This window comes from Tasmannia lanceolata, unplaced genomic scaffold (genome assembly GCF_043159265.1).
Source record: "Tasmannia lanceolata isolate RefF3 unplaced genomic scaffold, GAP_Taslan_0.1 ptg000037l, whole genome shotgun sequence".
Lineage (NCBI taxonomy): Eukaryota > Viridiplantae > Streptophyta > Magnoliopsida > Canellales > Winteraceae > Tasmannia > Tasmannia lanceolata.
Genome location: NW_027518714.1, coordinates 11,533,741 through 11,553,472, shown reverse-complemented (window position 1 = coordinate 11,553,472; position 19,732 = coordinate 11,533,741). Strand labels below are relative to the sequence as shown.

At 38.4% G+C, this 19,732-nt stretch overlaps 2 protein-coding genes across 6 annotated transcripts; both read right to left on the bottom strand.

The window, feature by feature from the left end:
- Positions 1-177: 177 nt before the first annotated feature.
- Positions 178-10,903, bottom strand: TTN5 (ADP-ribosylation factor family protein). 5 transcript variants are annotated; one of them, XM_077373037.1, is made up of 8 exons: positions 10,602-10,903; positions 10,287-10,436; positions 8,918-9,040; positions 8,592-8,642; positions 8,398-8,508; positions 5,341-5,503; positions 2,141-2,221; positions 178-603 (listed from the first exon to the last, which is right to left on the bottom strand). In XM_077373037.1, exons 3-8 carry the CDS (start codon positions 8,938-8,940, stop codon positions 466-468), a joined length of 567 nt encoding a protein of 188 aa, XP_077229152.1. In that variant the 5' UTR covers positions 8,941-9,040; positions 10,287-10,436; positions 10,602-10,903; the 3' UTR covers positions 178-465. The 5 variants fall into 5 exon arrangements, with proteins under 5 accessions (XP_077229152.1, XP_077229150.1, XP_077229154.1 ...); XM_077373035.1 differs by having other exon boundaries at positions 8,592-8,725; positions 10,602-10,899; XM_077373039.1 differs by having other exon boundaries at positions 8,592-8,782; positions 10,602-10,898.
- Positions 10,904-15,209: 4,306 nt separating this feature from the next.
- LOC143862660 (uncharacterized) lies at positions 15,210-17,531 on the bottom strand. Its single transcript, XM_077373728.1, has 5 exons — positions 17,331-17,531; positions 17,127-17,202; positions 16,648-17,042; positions 15,641-15,905; positions 15,210-15,539 (listed from the first exon to the last, which is right to left on the bottom strand). Exons 1-5 carry the CDS (start codon positions 17,334-17,336, stop codon positions 15,520-15,522), a joined length of 762 nt encoding a protein of 253 aa, XP_077229843.1. The 5' UTR covers positions 17,337-17,531; the 3' UTR covers positions 15,210-15,519.
- Positions 17,532-19,732: the final 2,201 nt, after the last annotated feature.

The following is a 19,732-nucleotide window of genomic DNA, read 5'->3' as shown; positions in this document are numbered from 1 at the left end:
ATCCTGATAAGCTAACAAGCCCAAAGAATGCTGGGTCTGGCAAACAGAAAAGCCAGTAGAGTCTCACTAAGAAGACAACAAAGGAAAATCCATTTCTCCTATATCTATAAGTGTATGATATTGACTGTCAAAGAAGTCTGGCATCAATCTCAAACACCTCTAATTGCTACTTGGAAGTGACATCAAACCTCAAACTGAATGGTTACTCAAACTTAACTCAGTTCAAATCAAAATACAAATGCAGCTGTGTCAATATCCACTCCGACTAAGACGCTATGGAGAGAGCATTTTAGAAGTGGTAAAATCAGGAGCAGAAAAATAAATTATTTATGACCCAAGTGACAAGGAATTGGAAAACCTACCACCCTTCACCAGAAATGCACTTCCCCGTGGGAGTAAGTTCAGAAATTCCCAGAAGAATTCATGAGAATATCCTGTCAAAGAGATATATTTACATAGACTAGGCTAATTGAGGACATAAATTCGGGAGGCAATGTCCTGAACGAGCCAATCAAATCCCTCAAGCAACCCTTCCCCAGTGTAAGCACTACAACCCACAATTTCACAGTGCCTGGTTTTGTCCATAGCATCCAAATTCAGAACCTGCACAGTAATAGAACTTCCTCAGGCTGCAAAATCCAGCTTGTGTATAGTGGATAAAATTCAATGAGATGAGAACACCAGTATTTCATGTGCCAATTTACATACCCCCATGAACATGCTTACATAGATAGGGTAATATATTATTGTCAGGAGTTGTGTATATAGAGGAGATTAGCTCCAGTACCCTTGGAAACTAAATAAATCCAAGACAGATTTGGATTGGAGTAGGACTAAAAATTGTAAGCCTGAAAAAGAAATGCATCAACATCTACTGGGATCACATGCCTTATTGTGTCCCCAGTGTAGACAGTGTAAGAAAAATAACCCATAATGCTGGACCTATAAGTAGAAAGTTTGACAATGATCCGGATCATTCTTGTATACTCACAGCTCCTGAAATGATTTGTCATATGGCCGTAAAATGTTGGACTAAACATCCTACAGCCCCCAACAATTCAAGGACAGAGAATTTTATACATATAATCAGTCACAAATATCTCCGACTTTTTCAAAATATCGTGATTTTACCTTGATATTTTGATAAAACAACAAAAACCTGCAGTAATCCCGAGATCTAAAAAAATCGGTCTACATTTTTTTTTCATTTATCGTGAAAATATCATGATGACATTGTGATAATTTTACTACGTTTCTTATTTTTTTTATTTTCTCTTAAATTATATTTTTAAATATTCTATTTCTCCAGTTTTTTCTCGATATAAACCTGAAAGTAACAAGAAAATTTAAAATCTCCCTAAAAAATCTAGTGGCGAATATTTGTCACTATACATGTAATATTGTGGATAACGAATTAAAAAGACATGATATATGTAATGCCCAAATCAGTATGCTCACTATCATTAGGAGCATCAACATAATTGAGTCAGGCTTAATGTAGGTCCAATGAGCACGAACAAAGCTTGATTTCAAAGGCTTAATGCAGGTTTAAAGAGGTGACCCAAATTGGCTCCTGGTTGGCTTGATTTCAAAGGCTTCCATTCTATGAGATTCTAAATCCTGTTAATTACGTATGAACTAAAAACAAGATGTCACTGTTTTATCACCAACAAGATTTTTTGGGTGTAAAATATTTATTAGGTTAATGGATTGTTATAGCAACGACACAATTCAACGCACCTTCGTGATCCAAACTGATTATTGGACTCAAAATTTAAGTTTAATTTTGAGTGCAATCATCAGTTTTGGACTCAAATCAGTTCTCAAAATCCAAAACAAACAGGATCTAAGGAGCAGCAGCAATTACAATCCCATATGTACCCAATAAGCAATAGCTGAAAAATTCTTAGGCAAGCTACTAGTTTAGATGCGTATTATAGGAAAATTATCATGCACTAATAATTTATCCGTATTGCAAAGACAAGAAACTTAAATCGACATTTAAAGCAAAGATACTGGACTAATATTCCGGTCAGTTAAAATTAAGTCAAACTGCATTTCACTATATTCACTGATAACCTTCAACCAAGATCATATTCCACAATCATGTACTAAAGATGGAACCACTCTATACTCTTACCTTAGCTATTTCTGCAGGTTTAAGAGCACCTTGTATGTCTTGCTTATTTGCTAATATCAATAAAGATGCACCTGATAATCTCTGCAAACAGCAACAAACAAGTGAAGATCCGAATACAAGTCAGAAAATAGATTTGTATAACATCAATTGGAAGAACCGAATACGTGTCAGAAAATAGAGTTGTATAACATCAATTGGAAGAACCGAATAATCAAGCTTATAAAATGGGAACTTCAAAGAATTAGCAACAGAAAACAAAACACTGACACTGCAGCTGTCCACTAAACTATCTTAGCATTTCAAGAATAATGCAGTGGTTTTCCTCCAAACTATCTTTCCAATTCTTAGATACCTTTTAAATCATGTTACTTTTCCAAAAAAATTAAAAGTATATGCTTGTCTTTAATGCTACTTTAGAATCCTTTTTCTTGAGGAGGGGCACTTGATTTGGAGGTAGATATGTGGTCTCCCTCCACAGACTGTGGCCAATGGCATTTGCAGTCTCTCTCTCTCTCTAAACCTTCTTTTGCTAGCCCGTCGGCAATGGCATTAGCAGTCCACTTCAAGTGATTGAAATCTGGGCGCACCACCCTGCAAAGATCGTGAATCTCGGCTATAATGTTAGACACCTTGCAAGGTCCAAGAGCCTTATCCGGAGACACCCCAAGGTATTTGATGAGTCTCTTTAGATGATAAATAGCCTGAATCTGTGTTGTGCAACCATTTGAGGCCGCAAAGAAGAGCTTCAGCCTCCACCTTGTTAGAATTGCAAATCCCGGCCGGACCCAAAAAGGATTGGATTGTGTTCCCCAGTTCCCCTTATCTTCCCGGAAGATTCCATTGATTCCTGCCTTCTCGGGTTTACCTAGCGAGCTACCATCAAAGTTCACATTAACCCAACCCAGTGGAGGGGGTAGCCATCTAGAAGCAGCCATGCATCTCATCGCTTTCTCAAGGATGATTGTTTTCTAGTTGCGCAAGATGTCACCCATGCTTTAACATGTTAGTAGATTAAATTGTCATATCCACACTACTGGAGACCCAAATGTGTCATTTTTATATCTGTTTAGATCTTTGCAAGCGCATGAATTGTCCAAATAGTCCATATCTGTTTTGACAGTCCAGTTCAGTAACAGCAGTCCCCTATTTACTCTATTACCCATCCAATTTGTCCTTATTTCCCTACTAAAATTATAAGCTTAACTCCCTACCCTAATATCCATCCAAATCGACCAAAATCCCTTACCCTATTATACTTAATTCCTCACTTGTGATAAAATAAGCATGCCAAGAGTCTTTCCTAGACGTCTTGCATCAGTTTTGTATCAGGATCTTTCCGTACACGTCTTTCGTCACTTAGACTCCCCATGAAGTAGTCAAAGAGAAATCACAAGAAAGGTTTCCAGAAGCCTATCATTTTGGTCAAGAAAGGTAGGAACAGACGGAGGACGACAAAGGACTGTCTTGCAAAGGCGTTTGACGGATGAAAAAATGGGCAGACGAAAGTCGAAAGGCCGGTGAGTTCAATGTGGTGATACAGTGATGTTGAATCTTACACCACAAATCTGGAAAAAGATTAGCCCAAAGACAGCACACGAAGGGCTGATTTAGAGATATGATGGACACTTTGAAATCACAAGGAAGACTGGCATGTTAGTTCATAGGTTGGATCTTCCTAGTCGTATCAAGATCTATCCTGTTTTTCATGTTTATTTTCTGACAAAGTATAATGAAGACTCTACTGGCCCAAGTAGAGGGGCATCTAGGAGAGCATCATCTCCAATGATAAGGAAATAATTCACAGATGCTGCACATGCAGTCCTTGATCAATTTTCCAAAGATCTCTATTAAATCAAAACTCACAAGAGACAATATTTTGTAGTGTTATTTTCTTCTCATCTATATATAACTTATCTTAAATGTTGGCAAGAAGAATCTTGTCTTAAACATGGAAAATTAGTAATTTAAAAAGACCTCACAAACAAATAAATTCATATCCACAGGGTTTGGGCCTACCAAAAAAGAACTTAGCTAAGTAAATGAATTCATATCCCAACTTTGTTCTTCAACCCTGAGGTCGGAGGTTCAATCCCAGCTTACCTACCAAAAAAATATTCATATCTTTGACAGAAGCAAAGCAGCTAACCTTCATACCTGTCAAACTTATAATCTAGAAAAAGAAAGCACTTAGCTAAATAAATGAAGTCCTTGTTCTCTTCTACTTTCTCTTTAATGAAGACGTAGTCTTTCATAGAAAAGAGTGCTTTACCCTTCTTAAACTTCTTGTTTCCACGATGCAAAGAAAAATTTACAAAGAACATCAATAAACATGCTAAAAGCATATAAGCACCCGTAAGAAACAAGGGCAATATAATTTTTTCTTGAGACATATCCTAAAAGCATATGGGTCCCCTTGGCTGGAATTTGAAGGACACAAGTCGGTATAAGGATCGAGTCGTCTTTTATTTTAAGTAAAATACTGAACTTATAGCAGAATTGAAATGTGAGGGCGAGCCTTGGCACAATGGTAAGGTTGCTCCATTGTGACCTGGTGGTCACGGGTTTGAGTCACAGAAACAGCCTCTCTGCAAAGCACGGGTAAGGCTGCGTACATCTAGCCCTCCCCAGACCCCACAATGATGTGAGCCTCGTGCACTGGGCCGCCCATTTTTTACAATAACTGAAATGCGTATACCCTTAACCGATAGGTAAAATCCCAAATGCAAATGAAAACAACCACCGCTCTGCAATTGTAATGTAATGCCCAAAAATTCCATTTTAATGATATATTACTGGCAACACGTAATTAGTCAAACCATACGATAAAAATTGATAGACAAAAATCAATGAATATTCAATACTACAATGCAATTGTGATGTAATGCTCAAACATTCCATTTTAATAGCATTCTGCTGGCAATACGTAATTGCTCAAACCATACCATAAAAATTGATTGACAAAAATAAATGAATATTCAATATTACAATGCAAATAATATTCAAATGAAAATGTCAATTTATAAAATCCATGGTAACTAAATGATAATGACTCAACATTGGATAGTAACACAAACAAAAACAAATGCACATGGAATTTATCATGGCATTGTGCATGTCATTGCAAGAACAGATAAGCTCCTTCATAAGAATAAGTGGACAAAGATTATAAGAGATATGAAAGGAGGTAAAAATAAATGGACCTCTTCCTTTAGAATATTCTCCAATTCCATTTTGCAATCATCTAGTCTTCTAACATCCGAACTATCAACAACCCATACCAATCCATCTGTTTGTTCAAAGTAGTTTCTCCAATAAGATCTGATCGTTTTTTGCCCACCAACATCCCATATATTAAGGGTATACCTGACATATTATTATCAAACTAATATATCAATATCTGATTCATAATGAAATGCATCTAACTCTAAATTGCTGTAAAATAAGCAGTGGAGTTACTAATTTGGTGAGCAAGTCATTGTAGCTGAGAATCAAACTCCCTACAGACCATAAATGTGTACCCACCTATTTTAAGCATAACTCAAAGAAATAGATACTAATTGGTTCTTACCATCAACAAGTATTGAAAATCATACAGTATATAAACTCCCTTACCATATCATAGTAAAATATGCACTAATGATATTGGTTCATAGAAAAATAAAACACAGTATATGAACCCTCTTACACTTGCATAATAAAATATGAACTAATAATATTGGTTCATAGAAAGAAATCATACAGTTTATGAACCCTCTTACCCTAGCATAATAAAATATGCACTAATAATATTTGCTCATAGAACAAGAAGTTGCAACTACAGGTTGGCATAGTCAAATTTAATAATTCAAAACAAATTGCAATCTTGCTAGCCTAACATTGAATACATACTGTAGTATAGGGAACTATCTAATCGTAATAATTCGATTTGATACTGAGTGAAGATAGTACTATTGAGTGGATGTGAATACTCTAATTTGGTAATGCTATTTAATTTGTGAACACTCCTTAAGAAGAATGTTGTTTGGCATATAAGAATGCTTCAGTAGGGTGTAACCTTAACCTCATTGTAATACAATGAGTCACACCCACAATGACACAATGAGTCACACCCACTACGACATAGCAAGTTTCACCTTTGATTGATCTGAACTATCCATTTTGATAGGCCATTCTTTGGATCCTCTATGTCCCAAAAATCACTCCAATCTTCTGATCCTAAAATGCAATAATTTGTATATTTTTTTCTTTGAACATGGATGGTCAAAAAGCACATATAGGCAACAGTCCGCATTCAAAGACAAAAGATACTCATTATTGGATGTTAGGATCCAATGATTTGCGGGATTTTTGGAACATAGAGGATCCAAAGAAGCTTTATTTGGATCCTCTATGTCCCAAAAATCTGTAGAAACCTTTAGGTAAGGGTTTTCGGCGAGACTAAGTGATGTAGGGATAAAGAATAATATGTAGAAATCAAGAACTGAAAATAAAGAAAGACGGGCAAAGAGAAAAGAAAATAATAAGAAAATAAAAGTATAGGAATATAAACTAATATGGAGTCACATTAGAGTTCTCCTAGGTATCACACCTAAGGATATAAAACATGACACTTCAGAAAATGCATCACATCCAATCAACAAAAGAAACCTTTAATTTTATTCATATTCAATTGTTTTCAACGCCCATAGGCCTTTCATATTGATAGGCTATGAAAGCTATACGGAAATTTAAAAAACAACGTTGCAAAACAACTTCTTGTCTAATTAGGACTCCTAATCTCTCTTTACATGGACTCTATCCCATCCTACTACAAATAAAGTACTCTTCTTTTTGAAATAAAACTCCTAATGACTTAAGACTCGCATTATATGGACATTTCCTAATACAAAATAGACTACTGAGAGTTCTTATAAGTTACAAGGTGGGGATTTGAGGTCACTTAACCAACTTATGTGATTAATTACATATGACTTAATTACACTATCACTTAAAAATTTAGTAATAAACTTGTGGAGCCCATTTTAAACAGCTACAACTTAAAGAAACCAAGTGATATTTGAGGGAAAATACTGTGGTAAGACCGTAGGACCACTCCTATAACTTAATGGGCTTAAAAGACACTTAAAATAATAATTTGGACCTTAGGATGGTTTCCATCAAAGAGATTCCCCTCTCCCTACTTCATGACACATTCTTCTCAACAAGGACAAATTTTTCCCTCTTGTGAATTCAGAGTGCATTTGCCTACAAAAAAACTGAATTTAGATAGGAAACACATGTGGCATAAGGCAGAATCAAGTGTTCAAAACTCGGTCAAGTACTAAATGAACTAGCCAATCTGACTCAATTGGATCAAGACACATGCTGAGTTGGAAAAAGTTGGTTGAGTACTAAAAAATCAATAACTTGGATCACTCAATTGAAAAGATCAGAAAAATTATTAGGCAAAAGCTTTTAAGCAAAAAAAACCCAAACATGTATTCAACAAAGTTTCAACTGACTAGGAATCAAACTGCCTTCAACTACAAATCGAGCTTTGAGTTTTTATCAGTACAAGCAATCCATGTTAACATCTTGAGGATAACAAAAGAAAAAATGGGGCTTGCAAGAAAATGGAAGAAATGCAAAAAAAAAAAAAAAAAAAACCAATGATCTGGTGGGCATGCTTTGTGTGAGACTTTTATCCAATATGGAATACACCTACCCCATTTCCTATTTCAAACGAACTTCATGGTTTGTGTGCTGCTTTTTTCCAAATAGGGGTCAAGTGGAGTTTTGAAAATTTTTCTATGTGATTTGAATCAAACCACATGATTTAAGCAACAATGCGCACATTACAAAATAATCTTGACAACTTATGTTACCATTCAAAAAAAAAAAAAATCTTGACAACTTATGTCTGAAAAGCTTTCCTCCGACACAGAAACTGGTTTGAAAATCACCCATGAATTTCTAAAGATGATTTTTGTTTTGCTCCTGTGAGCATTGGGGTCCTCATCCCTGGTTCTATTTCTGTTTTTCAGTTATATAGATTTACCTTTTTATATAAAAAAAAAAAAAAATTGAAGATGAGAATGCCTTCAATTTAGTACAAGGCAAGCTCTCAGGGCGCATTGCGTGTGAAAATAATGCTAGTGAAACCAAACCCAAGAACTGAAAATGATTTTGATTACAATTCAATGAAAAAAAAAAAAATTCTTTCAATAAAGCATTTGTTATAATTCAATGGAGATGGATAGAAAAAAACTAGAAATAACCTTTGATACTTGATGGTCTTGATATTGAATCCCAAGGTTGGACTGATAACACTTGTGTCCTCCCCATTTATTCGCAATACAATTGTGGTTTTTCCAGAATTATCAAGGCCCCTGCAAGGGAGACAAATTACTAAACATATTTATAGAAAAACAGTAATGTAAATAAAGAAAAAGAGAGATTTAAAAGAACATACACCATTAGAATCCGCATCTCTTTCTCTTTTCTTTTGATCTTTCTAATGATACTGAGAAGGCCCATATTATAGAAGATTGAATTTACCTTCCTTAGTCTCACAATAAAAAAAAACTCCCCCTTGAAATCAGAAATCTAAATACACAAGAAGAGACAACGGGACAGCGAAAATCAAAGAAGAGACCAGTGGATCTGATAAGATATTCCCAAGTTAGTTAGATAAAACACTAAGATGCCGAAATCATCCCCAATCGAGACAGATTAAAAACTAAAAGCGTAGTAATAACACCAGAGAGAGCAGGAGACAACTTGTTCAATAATCCTTACCATTCATCTTTCCACCAGCCCATCTCACAAAAGACCTCCCTCTATCGGACACGTTGAAGGTTGGTCTGTCGATACCGAAATTGATATATATTCGCCCCCTTTTCTTCCCTGGGTCAGCCTCCTCTGGTGTATTCATTAGGGCTGCAACTCGGGTCGAGCGGGTCGGGTTTTGGAGAACCCAACCCTACCCGAGAAATATCTCGGGTCGGGTCGGGTCGGGTTTTTTTCCGGAAAACCCACGATTCCCAAACCCGGCCCTACCCATGATAAATCTCGGGTCGAGTCGGGTCGGGTCGGGTTTTTTCACGTTGACGCAATTTTTTAAGGAAAATTCTTGTTTGGCAAGGCAACTCAACTCATAGAAGCAGAAATTACACTCACATTACACTTGAATCAAACAATGATGTAATTACACTCACATTACACTTGAATCAAACAATGCTGTAATCAAACAATGTTGTAATTACAATCAAACAATGTTGAATCAAACGCTGGAATCAACTCAACTCATAGAAGCAGAAATTACACTCACATACAATAACAGTGGGTGCGTAGGTTTTCATTTTTAACTTTTAACTAACAATAGAAAAAAAATGTACATACTATAACTTATGAAATTCGGGTCGGGCCCCTTCAAACCCGGCTCAACCCGAGATTCATGCGGGCTTTTGAATGCTAAACCCGGCTCGACCCGAAACCCATGAAACCTGAACCCAACCCAGGTTATTTTCGGGTCGGGTCGATGCGGGTCGGGTAAAACCCTGCTCGAGTTGCAGCCCTAGTATTCATGACCAAGGTATTAAATTTCGACTTAAATATGAAATTTCGGATTTCAGTCTATACCGAAATTGAAAACGATATTACCCGAAACGTTACATTATTTCGATCGAAATTTCTGTCGAAATTTCACCCAAAAATATGGAATTTATTCATTATTTAATATTTTGCCGAAATTTTGTATGATATAAAATAATACTTTACTTGATTTCATTGGATTTCGGGGCGAATTTTCGGTTTCGATGAGGACCGAAACGCATTCCAAAACCAAAATTTAAAACCTTATTTACGACCATGGTTTTAAATTTCGACCAAAATTTCATTTTTCGCCATTTACCAAATTCCGGACCGAAATTTCAATTAAATACCATTATTTATTTATTTTAAAAGTGTTACAAAATTTCGGAATTTCAGAAAATTCAGTCTCGAATTTCGAACCAAATTACCAAATTTCGGATTTCGCCAAAATTTCAGTTTTCGGTGGGGTCCGAAACAGTTACCGAAACCGAAATTTTAAACCATGTTTATGACTACCCTTTTACACTACAAGCGAGTGGCCCAGGGAAGAAAAAAGAGTGAATACATCATTTACCTGGCTCTATTCACTTGTTTTACCGGGAAAGGAAAAGAAAAGGTTTCCTGAGAATCTGACGTGGCAAAAAGGAAAAGAAATCCCAAGAAATTGTGCAGGAAATCCCGGGAAACTGTGCAGGAAAAGGTTTCCCGAGCTTGTTCACTTGCGCTGAAAATCTCGGGAAATTTATAATTTTCAACTGATGAAATTAAAAAATTAAAAACAATGAAAAAAAAAACCACAACTGATCAATGAGAGGGTTAAATGGTCATTTGCTTCAAAAAGTGGAATTTGTGTCTACAATCTATATTATTGAGAGAGAGATTGACTTACAACTCTTTCAGGCAGATGCAAGAAAGAGGACGAAGTTTCCATGGAAGGATGGAGGAAGAAGACAATGTAGGCCGGCTTTGTTCTAGGGCTTTGTTATGGAAGAAGATGATGTAGGGTTTTTTACTCCCGCACTGACTTTACTCTTTCACCAAACTAGACCTGGCAAAATGGGACTCGTACCCATCGGGTACAGCCGGCCCGCAGGGGTACGGGTACCAACTTCATTACCAGCAGAAAAAAATACCGCACCCAACTCATACCCGTGACCCGCGGGGGGGGTTTGGGTCGGGCGTTGGTTCCCGCGGGTTACCCGCCTTTCGGTTTTCAACTTTTTATTCTTAAAGCCTAAACACTAAACAGTAAAAAATAGACTATGTGGGTGGCCAACAAAACAAGTCAAAGCAATTAGACTATTTGGGTGGCCAGCAGTCTTAATTGCACATACATGTCCCTGTGTGTGGGACCCAAATTTCAATGGTTGGGATCAAACCACTCAAGTCTCAAGGTTTACTATCAAGCTCTGTTTTAGGTGTTGAATCTTATATTTGGAGTTTATGAGTTGAAATCAACGTGCCTTTATTTAATTTCCCTGAAACTGAACTTCCATAGCTGCATATACACTAATTTTCATATATGAGCCAAACAAGCTCAAGAATCACTTGCACTTGTAGAAGTACAAAATTACATTGCGCAACTATAATACTTGTTTCAGTTGCTGGGATACCCGTGCCCGCCCGGGTAAGATATGGGTACATAAAATGGCTACCCGTACCCGTACTCGCGCGGGTTACTCGTTTGCTGGGTCTACACCAAACCCAACCACGCAACTTTATTTTCTCGGGAAACCGATCGCACCAAATTAATGGGATTTGGTTTCCCACAAGAGTGAGAAAAGATCTCTCTCCACGTCATTTTTGAAAATCTATGTCATTTTTTACTTTTTCCACATAGGCACTGTTACTTTCCCAGGAAAGCAAGTGATTGGATATAAATACGGCGGGACCCTTGAATCTCACCACGTGTCGCCCATGCGGCGGAGGAATCTAATCATGATTACAAAAGACATTAATAAGCGGTAAAACCATGTGATCTTGCCACGTGTCACCTCTCCGCCTCCAAAAAACTTCATCATCACGATTATAGGCAAGATTACACAACAAAACCACGTGCGCCGTCTAACCAGGGGGGCAGCCCAACCAACAAAAGAAGGTTTTCTCTATGAAATGATGAAAAAGTCCACGTGGTGCTCCATGAAGAGGATTTACATACGAGATCAAAGTATAAATACACCATCAAGTCCCAAAAGAAAAAGGTTGATCCCATCCACTCCCCCCTCAAATCCGGCAGAAGGGAAGAAGCTACTCTAAAAAATGAGGCCCCATCAAGGAAGTTCTGCGTTTGTTGCTAAGATTTCTGACCCTAAGTAAGAGAGGGAAAAGATGTGCTGGACGCCTTATTCCCTCCCTCTACTCTTTTTTTTTCTTACCCGCCGCCTTCGACCCGCCCACCCAGATATCAGAGAAAGAACCCGCATATTGGTCTCGGTAAACTTGATTATACATCAGCTATTTCTTGTTGTTCATTATATTGTTGGTCCAGAATCCGACTTAGGTGTCGAAGTGGTCGTCCGGTACCCACCCCGGACCTCCCTGACCCTCTGTTTGTGATTGCAGATCCCATCGAAGGCCCTCTACCCACCGCACGATCGCAGACCCGGATTCCGGCGCTATCAGCAAGTGAACACCGCTATTTTAGTTTTCTCGGGAAAAAAAATGGGTGTTTTCCCGGAATTCATTTTCCGGAGAACGCAAGTTAACGGAGCCTTATAATAAAGAGTTTATACACCGAAGGAAAAATTGCAAATGCGGGACGACGAAAGTAGGGCTGCAACTCGGGTCGGGCGGGTCGGGTTTTGGAGAACCCAACCCTACCCGAGAAATATCTCGGGTCGGGTCGGGTCGGGTTTTTTTTCGGAAAACCCACGATTCCCAAACCCGGCCCTACCCATGATAAATCTCGGGTCGGTTCGGGTCGGGTCGGGTTTTTTCACGTTGACGCAAATTTTTAAGGAAAATTCTTGTTTGGCAAGGCAACTCAACTCATAGAAGCAGAAATTACACTCACATTACACTTGAATCAAACAATGATGTAATTACACTCACATCACACTTGAATCAAACAATGCTGTAATCAAACAATGTTGTAATTACAATCAAACAATGTTGAATCAAACACTTGAATCAACTCAACTCATAGAAGCAGAAATTACACTCACATACAGTAACAGTGGGTGCGTGGGTTTTCACTTTTAACTTTGGGATAATTACATTTACACCCCCTCTAGTTTCTGACACATCCACTTCCACCCCTATAGTTTAAAATGTGACAAATACACCCCTGTAGTTTCAATTTGTTTAAGGTTTGCCCCCTCAGCTGAAGGTTCGTCCATAGATTGAAGGGTTAGGATGATCAGATGGAGCTGATTTTTTGGGCACACCATATCTATGTCAGGACCCATCAAATGAACGCTTTGGATCATCCAAATAATGTGGGCCCCTACCCGAATCCAAACACTACCAAAAAATCATCCAAATAATGTGGGCCCACATTGTTTGGATGATCCAAAGCGTTCATTTGATGGGTCCTGACATAGTTAGGGTGTGCCCAAAAAATCAGCTCCATCGGATCATCCTAACCCTTCAATCTATGGACGAACCTTCAGCTAAGGGGGCCTACCTTAAACAAATTGAAACTACAGGGGTGTATTTGTCACGTTTTAAACTATAGGGATGGAAGTGGATGTGTTAGAAACTAGAGGGGGTGTAAATGTAACTATCCCTTTAACTTTTAACTAACAATAGAAAAAAATATACATACTATAACTTATGTAACTCGGGTCGGGTCGGGTCGGGCCCCTTCAAACCCGGCTCGACCCGAGATTCATGCGGGCTTTTGAATGCTGAACCCGGCTCGACCCGAAACCCATGAAACCTCGACCCAGGCTATTTTCGGGTCGGGTCGATGCGGGTCGGGTTTTACCCGGCTCGAGTTGCAGCCCTAGACGAAAGGGTAGAATTGTCGATGGGGTTTTAAACGTTGCCAAGGAGGGTCGAAATACGGAATCTGACAATTTTTTTTACCAAAATACCCCTAAGGCAAAGACTACACGTTAAAGTAAAAAACTTAACTTTCCCTTTTCATCCACCTCTTTTGTACTGCCTTCTCCTGCTTCTTTCACCAATCCCGATTCAGCATATCGCTTGAAACCCCACGAGAAAGGTAAGTTTGTGGTTTCGTTCATTACAGGGTTTTGAGATGAGATTTAGTAGTTGTCTCTCTCTCAGCTATGTTCATTCATTGTAGATGTGGTGTATTAGACAATTAGGTAGGTTATACGGATTTTTTTTCATGGTTTAGGCTTTAGAGAGTTAGTAGGCCCCACTTTAACAATGAACCATTTTTCAGACTTGTTGCATATAGAGGGTTGATAACCCTTATTTTGTACCTGATGGGTCATTTTACCCCCATGTGTAGGGTTGATAAATCAGTTTTTGCATCACCCAAACCATTTTTTAAACTTGATAAGCCCTTATTTGTTCTTGAGAACCCCCGTTTAGCTACCTGATAAAGCCCTATTTGTATTTGATAACCCCTTATTAGATAACCTTGTTTGGAGAGTTGATAACCCCTCTTGTAGAGACTTGAAAACCCCCCATTTAGTTACTTGATAAGCCCTAAATTGGACTTGAGAACCCCTGCTTAGATAATCCGGTGCCTCTCCACCAACCCGAGCTTTATCATGAAGCTCGTGATCGAGGGTTGATACGGTGCCCTCCACCAATTTACAATAAGGCTTTGTTTCTTTTGATGTAAAATTTGTTTTATGCTAATTTTTACAACTCAAAACAAATTTTACGTCCATTTTTAAGTCGAAAGAAATGGAGCCTAAAGAAAAAACATAACAACTTCTCACAAGTTGAGTCTACAATTTGAGCTCACAACAATTCTCTCAAAAAGGATTCCTAAGTCTAATCCCTCAAAGATTGATAAATAATGGCTCTAGGGTGTTAAAAACCACATATATTGGTCGAGGATAGTCTCAAGATGTTCTCCTAGTGTTTAAGCCCTTTATATATAGAGCTTGGAACACAAAACTAGCCGTTATAGGGTGGACAATCCCTCGGTCAGCTCTCTGAGGAGCCGTTAGGAAATAAAAAAACTCCAACGAACCGGTTGGTCGGCTGTCTCATCTGGCTCTCAGGGGTCGGTTCTCTGTGTATTTTCCAGTTTTGCATAGTTAACTTTAAAAATTCATATCTCCCTCATTTCTTATCGGATTTTGACTTATAATTTATGTTAAAAATAATTTAAAAGTGCCCTAGTGCCATTATCCATACATATTGGATTTTGAAGACCTTCATTATTGGTTACTGCTCAGTGTTCACAACTCAAGTGAGAGTGGCCCTCACCTGTCACCCTTAACTTTTTCATCAATTTTTACATTTATCTTCATTGATTTTTAAAGATGGATGGTGCACTTGGACTTTTGAAATCATTCATAGAAAAGACTAATTTGATATCACAATATTATGCAAGGAGTTTGAGGTCAAATGCACAATGATATCTTTCATTGAGAGGAGAAAAACAACATTTTGTAGATTTGGAGTCCATGAAAAACCAACTACTTAAGCTGGTTAAAAAAGATATCCCTCAGAAAGAGCGACCGTTTCTCGCCAGCATTTTCAAAAACTGATCCTCCCTTCCATTTCCATGGCTTCTAATAATTATATAAATTCCATAAGTTACACTTTCTGGACAAGACTGAGATAGATGAAAGGTAGTTTGGACCATGTAAGGTGGAGCCCACGGATTCCATTAAGTGGATGTAACTGCACTGAACATCTTCTTTTGCTTTGTTTCAGAGTTCGAGTACCACAACTGCATGTTCATTCAGAAAGTTAAAGTGAGCCCATCCTATCTCATATCATAACCAAAAGGGACAATGGTTTGCATATGTAGAAACTAAAAGAGATACTTACATTCAGAATCTGTAGTAATCCAATTCCCCATTCTCACGCATTCCTCATCTTTTGGGCTAACACATGTTTCCTTACTGTCAATTTCCAAATTCTGGTTTGTAAATGTCCGATGACTTGTCGTTGAAGATGCCAACGACAAAGGAGATAATGCCGAAGAGTAAGCAGAACAGCTACCCACATCCCATCTGAAGCTGATCTTACTAGAACTGGAGCTTATTTCGTCCGGTGGGGCTTTGAGGTTACCTTTGTTACGGAAGTAGAGGACCTTCAATGACAATTCTACTGTTAGAACTCATATAATAAAGATGAATTATCTTGTTTATTCATTTACGCAGATTTTTTTAGTTCAATCGAACTTCATATGGTGGGCACTTGGAGTACCAACACTAAATTATTATAGTAAGTGCTACAACTGATCGTTTTTAGTTTGTGGTCCCCAAATGTGACCACCTTGTGATAAAAGATAGAATAGTTTTTCTCCATCGTTGTTTGGGAGGGTGGTGGTTCGCCACAGGCATTTGAGTTTCCCTTTAGGGGTTTCCCTCGTGTTGTTCAGAGGCTAGGAGGTCAGTCATCCTCTTGTTCTTTCACTTTCTATAAAATTTTGAGGTCCTCCCTAGGGCCGCACTCTTTTCCGGGTTTAAAAAAAAAAAAGCTTCCCAACAAAGATAGCATGTTAAAAGATCTGCCAATGGCAAGGCAGATAAGTTAGCGGGGTTGGGAGAGGTGAGTTGGAAATTTTTGATATTTTGCCGCCTTGATATTTGTTTTTCTTGTATTTTTATTGTATTTCTCTACATTGTAGCCTAGACCATCTCGGTCGTGGGCCTCCTATTTGGTTTCAATATAATTTTGCGCTTAGCCATTCAAAAAAAAGAGAGAATGGTTTTAGCAATCACTTACACTGATAATTCAGTGTAATACCAGATCATTCCTCTGTTATAAATGGCCTTTACCACACAATATTTCGTAAACTATAAAATGAAATCATGGAGTAAGAATTGTACCTTCCAGCCCTTGTTTCCTCCTTTATCGGACTTGGCAGTGGCAGCCCATCGAATTAGCTCTTTCATTCGAGAGAGCGCTCTTCTTTTCTTGTTCACTGACCCATCACTGCTATAATCAGTGCCTGATACTGATACCGTTGCATCGCAAATTGGTAGAACTTTATTGCCTACATTGGCAGACTCTACCTTGTGACTCATATGCTCTTTTTTTAAAGGGTGCAGGCAATCCCGCCTCTCGCAAAAGTTTTTAAGACTCCTCAAGTTCAGAGTGCTATAAAAACGGGTTCTGCTATTGGCCCTGGTCAGTGAAATGGAAAACAAATCCTTACATTCCAACTCGACTTCATCGGATTCGAATTCGTCACAATCCTTTTCCTTTTCCTTTTCTTCTCCTACTGGAAAACAGATCAGCATAAGTTAGAAGAAATGAAATTATGGCGTAAACTGAGCTTTCAAGAGATAGGCTTTAGTGCTTGTACATGTTAACATTCTCTTGCTACTTGGAGTAGTTTCTATGGCCTGTTCTTGTGACACTTTGAGAAGCCATTGGAGGATCTAATAACATGCAATAGACAAACAAAATGGGTATTAGTCATAAAGCAATAATTGTTTATAAAACATCTAAGAAGGCTTAAATAATTGTTTATAAACCATCTAAGAAGGCTTAATATGACAAGGCTCACCTGCATTCTTGTCAGATGTTATGAGCTGTTTGTAATATAGAATTGCAGTCTATATTGGTCAAAAGATCATGACAGAGTAAGCTCTATTGCTTGGATAGATTTATGTCTCCTTTGACTGGATCATGACAGTGAGGTAGAATTTGATCTTTCAAAGAAAAATGGTGACCAACCAAGCAATGAGTTGTGGTGGGTTGGCTTATGATTTTACCGCTGTAAGGTAGTGAAGTGGTAGATGAGAGTTTGTTGTTTTATATGGGTTTTATGTGCTTAAAGGAAATGGGTCATGTGGGGGATGAGATAGACATTGGACCATTAGAAAATTGTGTTGGTTGTGTTGGCACATTTAGACACCATGTGTGGAGGCCTTGAGCCCACATGGGTGAGAACCCATCTGACCTCATCTATCTCTATTCTAATCATATAGGGCATTTTTTCATGTGTAGGGACTTTCCATGAGCTTTCATTGGCTTCAAAAGGACGTGTCTTTCTATCCTCCACTCCACTAATGGAGGATATTATTATATGATGAGCAATCAGATGTAGATAGGGAATCCATTGTTTAATCTTTCGATCTCTCTCGATCGTTCTCGGCCTCTCGATATATGTAGTACTACGTGTTAATCCTACGAAGAGCCAAATAGTGGAAAATCATGTGCCAAGGAAGTCAAACTATGGGGGGTTGGTTAAAAAATGAGAAGTGGGAGAAACCCCAAAAAAGCCATTGTCTTCCTTAGAAGCAACAACAATGAGACCTTAGATCTCATAGCCATAGATATTTTTGGAATGAAGTGTCAAAGAGAACATAGGAAAACCTGATTAAAAAAGAGAGATATTTCTTAGAGGAAATGCCCAAATAGTAAGGCTGTGGGTCTCTGCCAAAGCATTTCTTTAGAGTTAACTAATTTGGAAAGATGCTCTATTCAGTGAAATTATGGGACCACTTTTCCTACTGGTGCAATTGATGGGACCCACGGGACATAAAACAAATAAGAAACAGACTTAGCATTCACATATTGAACTTCTGATTTTGCCTAATGGCCTTGCACACAAGCATGTGGCAACACAAATAAAAAGTATACCCATATAGTTGTTCCCTTTCTCTGTTTCGAAAGATACAAAGAGAGAAAGAAAACATATATTTGAGCTTGAAAAATGGTATCGTCGTCACTCCCTTGTTCTGATATTTTATTTGGTACCCGTTAGATTGGCCGTTGTAGATACCTTTTTAGGAGTTGTAAGTCGTAACACCTTCTAACATCTAATCAGACAAATCTAAAATGAAGATAAAAACAAGGGAGCATGGTAGGCGTGCAACTTGGGTCAGGCTCAACCCGAACCCGACCTCTGTCCTCTAATTTTCTCATGATTTCTAGAATTATGCTATTTTTTCTTTTTTTTTCTATTTGGCCCTAGATGAACCCGAACCCAGCCCGACTCATCCCGACCCGATTTGGGGGCGGGTTGGGTTAGGGTTGACGATCCTCAACCTGAGGTTTGGGTTGGGTTGGGTTAGGGTTGAGAAAAAGCTATCCCAGGTTGGGCTAGGGTTGGCCTCAACCCGACCCGAGTTGCACCCCTAGAGTATGGATATGATACCCCTATTGACATCCCGACCCGATTTGGGGGCGGGTTGGGTTAGGGTTGACGATCCTCAACCCGAGGTTTGGGTTGGGTTGGGTTAGGGTTGAGAAAAAGCTATCCCAGGTTGGGCTAGGGTTGGCCTCAACCCGACCCGAGTTGCACCCCTAGAGTATGGATATGATACCCCTATTGAGGTTGTTCTCTGTGGGGATAGAAATCCTTTGACAAGCTATTCATGGGATATGACTATGCAGCTTGGACAAATTTATCCCTGGACCGTCTTGCCTGATGTTAGTCATTGTTTTTTTGCTGGTAGTATTTTATCCAAGAATAAAGGTCGACGTAGACATTGAACAGAGGTGCAGATGTTCAAATCTAACAGAGTAACAGGGCCCACTAAATTCTTTCTTGGACTTGGGAGATTTAGTAGATGAACGTGATACATAAAATGCTTGTTTTTTTTTTCTTCGAAAGAAGATACATGAAATTTTTACGTTGAAGAAATCTTTTGGTAGCCAATAGTTTTGAATTCTAAGCCATTATAGAGTAGATAAAACATACTGTTAGAGTAACTTATCTAATATGTCCAATGATGTTTCTTCTGTTTGGGAATCGAAGGAACAGAAATTTAGTGAGAAATTACAGAGAAAGTTACTTTTACGATGACCCACATGGTCTTCGTTCCATCTTGAACGGACATATCATCCGTAAGATAAAAGACTACAAAAATCAACAGTTGAACTTCACTTTGCAGAACCCTAAGCAAGGGTTGATAGATCAAGCGCTAGGATGATCCAATCAAGGTCTTCCCAACGTCATTT

What these genes read in the sequence shown, in the direction of transcription:
- TTN5 (XM_077373035.1), bottom strand. An exon ending in GAGATGCGGATTCTAATGGT is followed by an intron (nt 8,509 to 8,591) that starts GTATGTTCTTTT and finishes TCTCCCTTGCAG; the next exon opens with GGGCCTTGATAATTCTGGAA. An exon ending in AGAATATTCTAAAGGAAGAG is followed by an intron (nt 2,222 to 5,340) that starts GTCCATTTATTT and finishes TGCTGTTTGCAG; the next exon opens with AGATTATCAGGTGCATCTTT.
- LOC143862660 (XM_077373728.1), bottom strand. An exon ending in TAGCAAGAGAATGTTAACAT is followed by an intron (nt 17,043 to 17,126) that starts GTACAAGCACTA and finishes TCTGTTTTCCAG; the next exon opens with TAGGAGAAGAAAAGGAAAAG. An exon ending in GATTACTACAGATTCTGAAT is followed by an intron (nt 15,540 to 15,640) that starts GTAAGTATCTCT and finishes ATGAACATGCAG; the next exon opens with TTGTGGTACTCGAACTCTGA.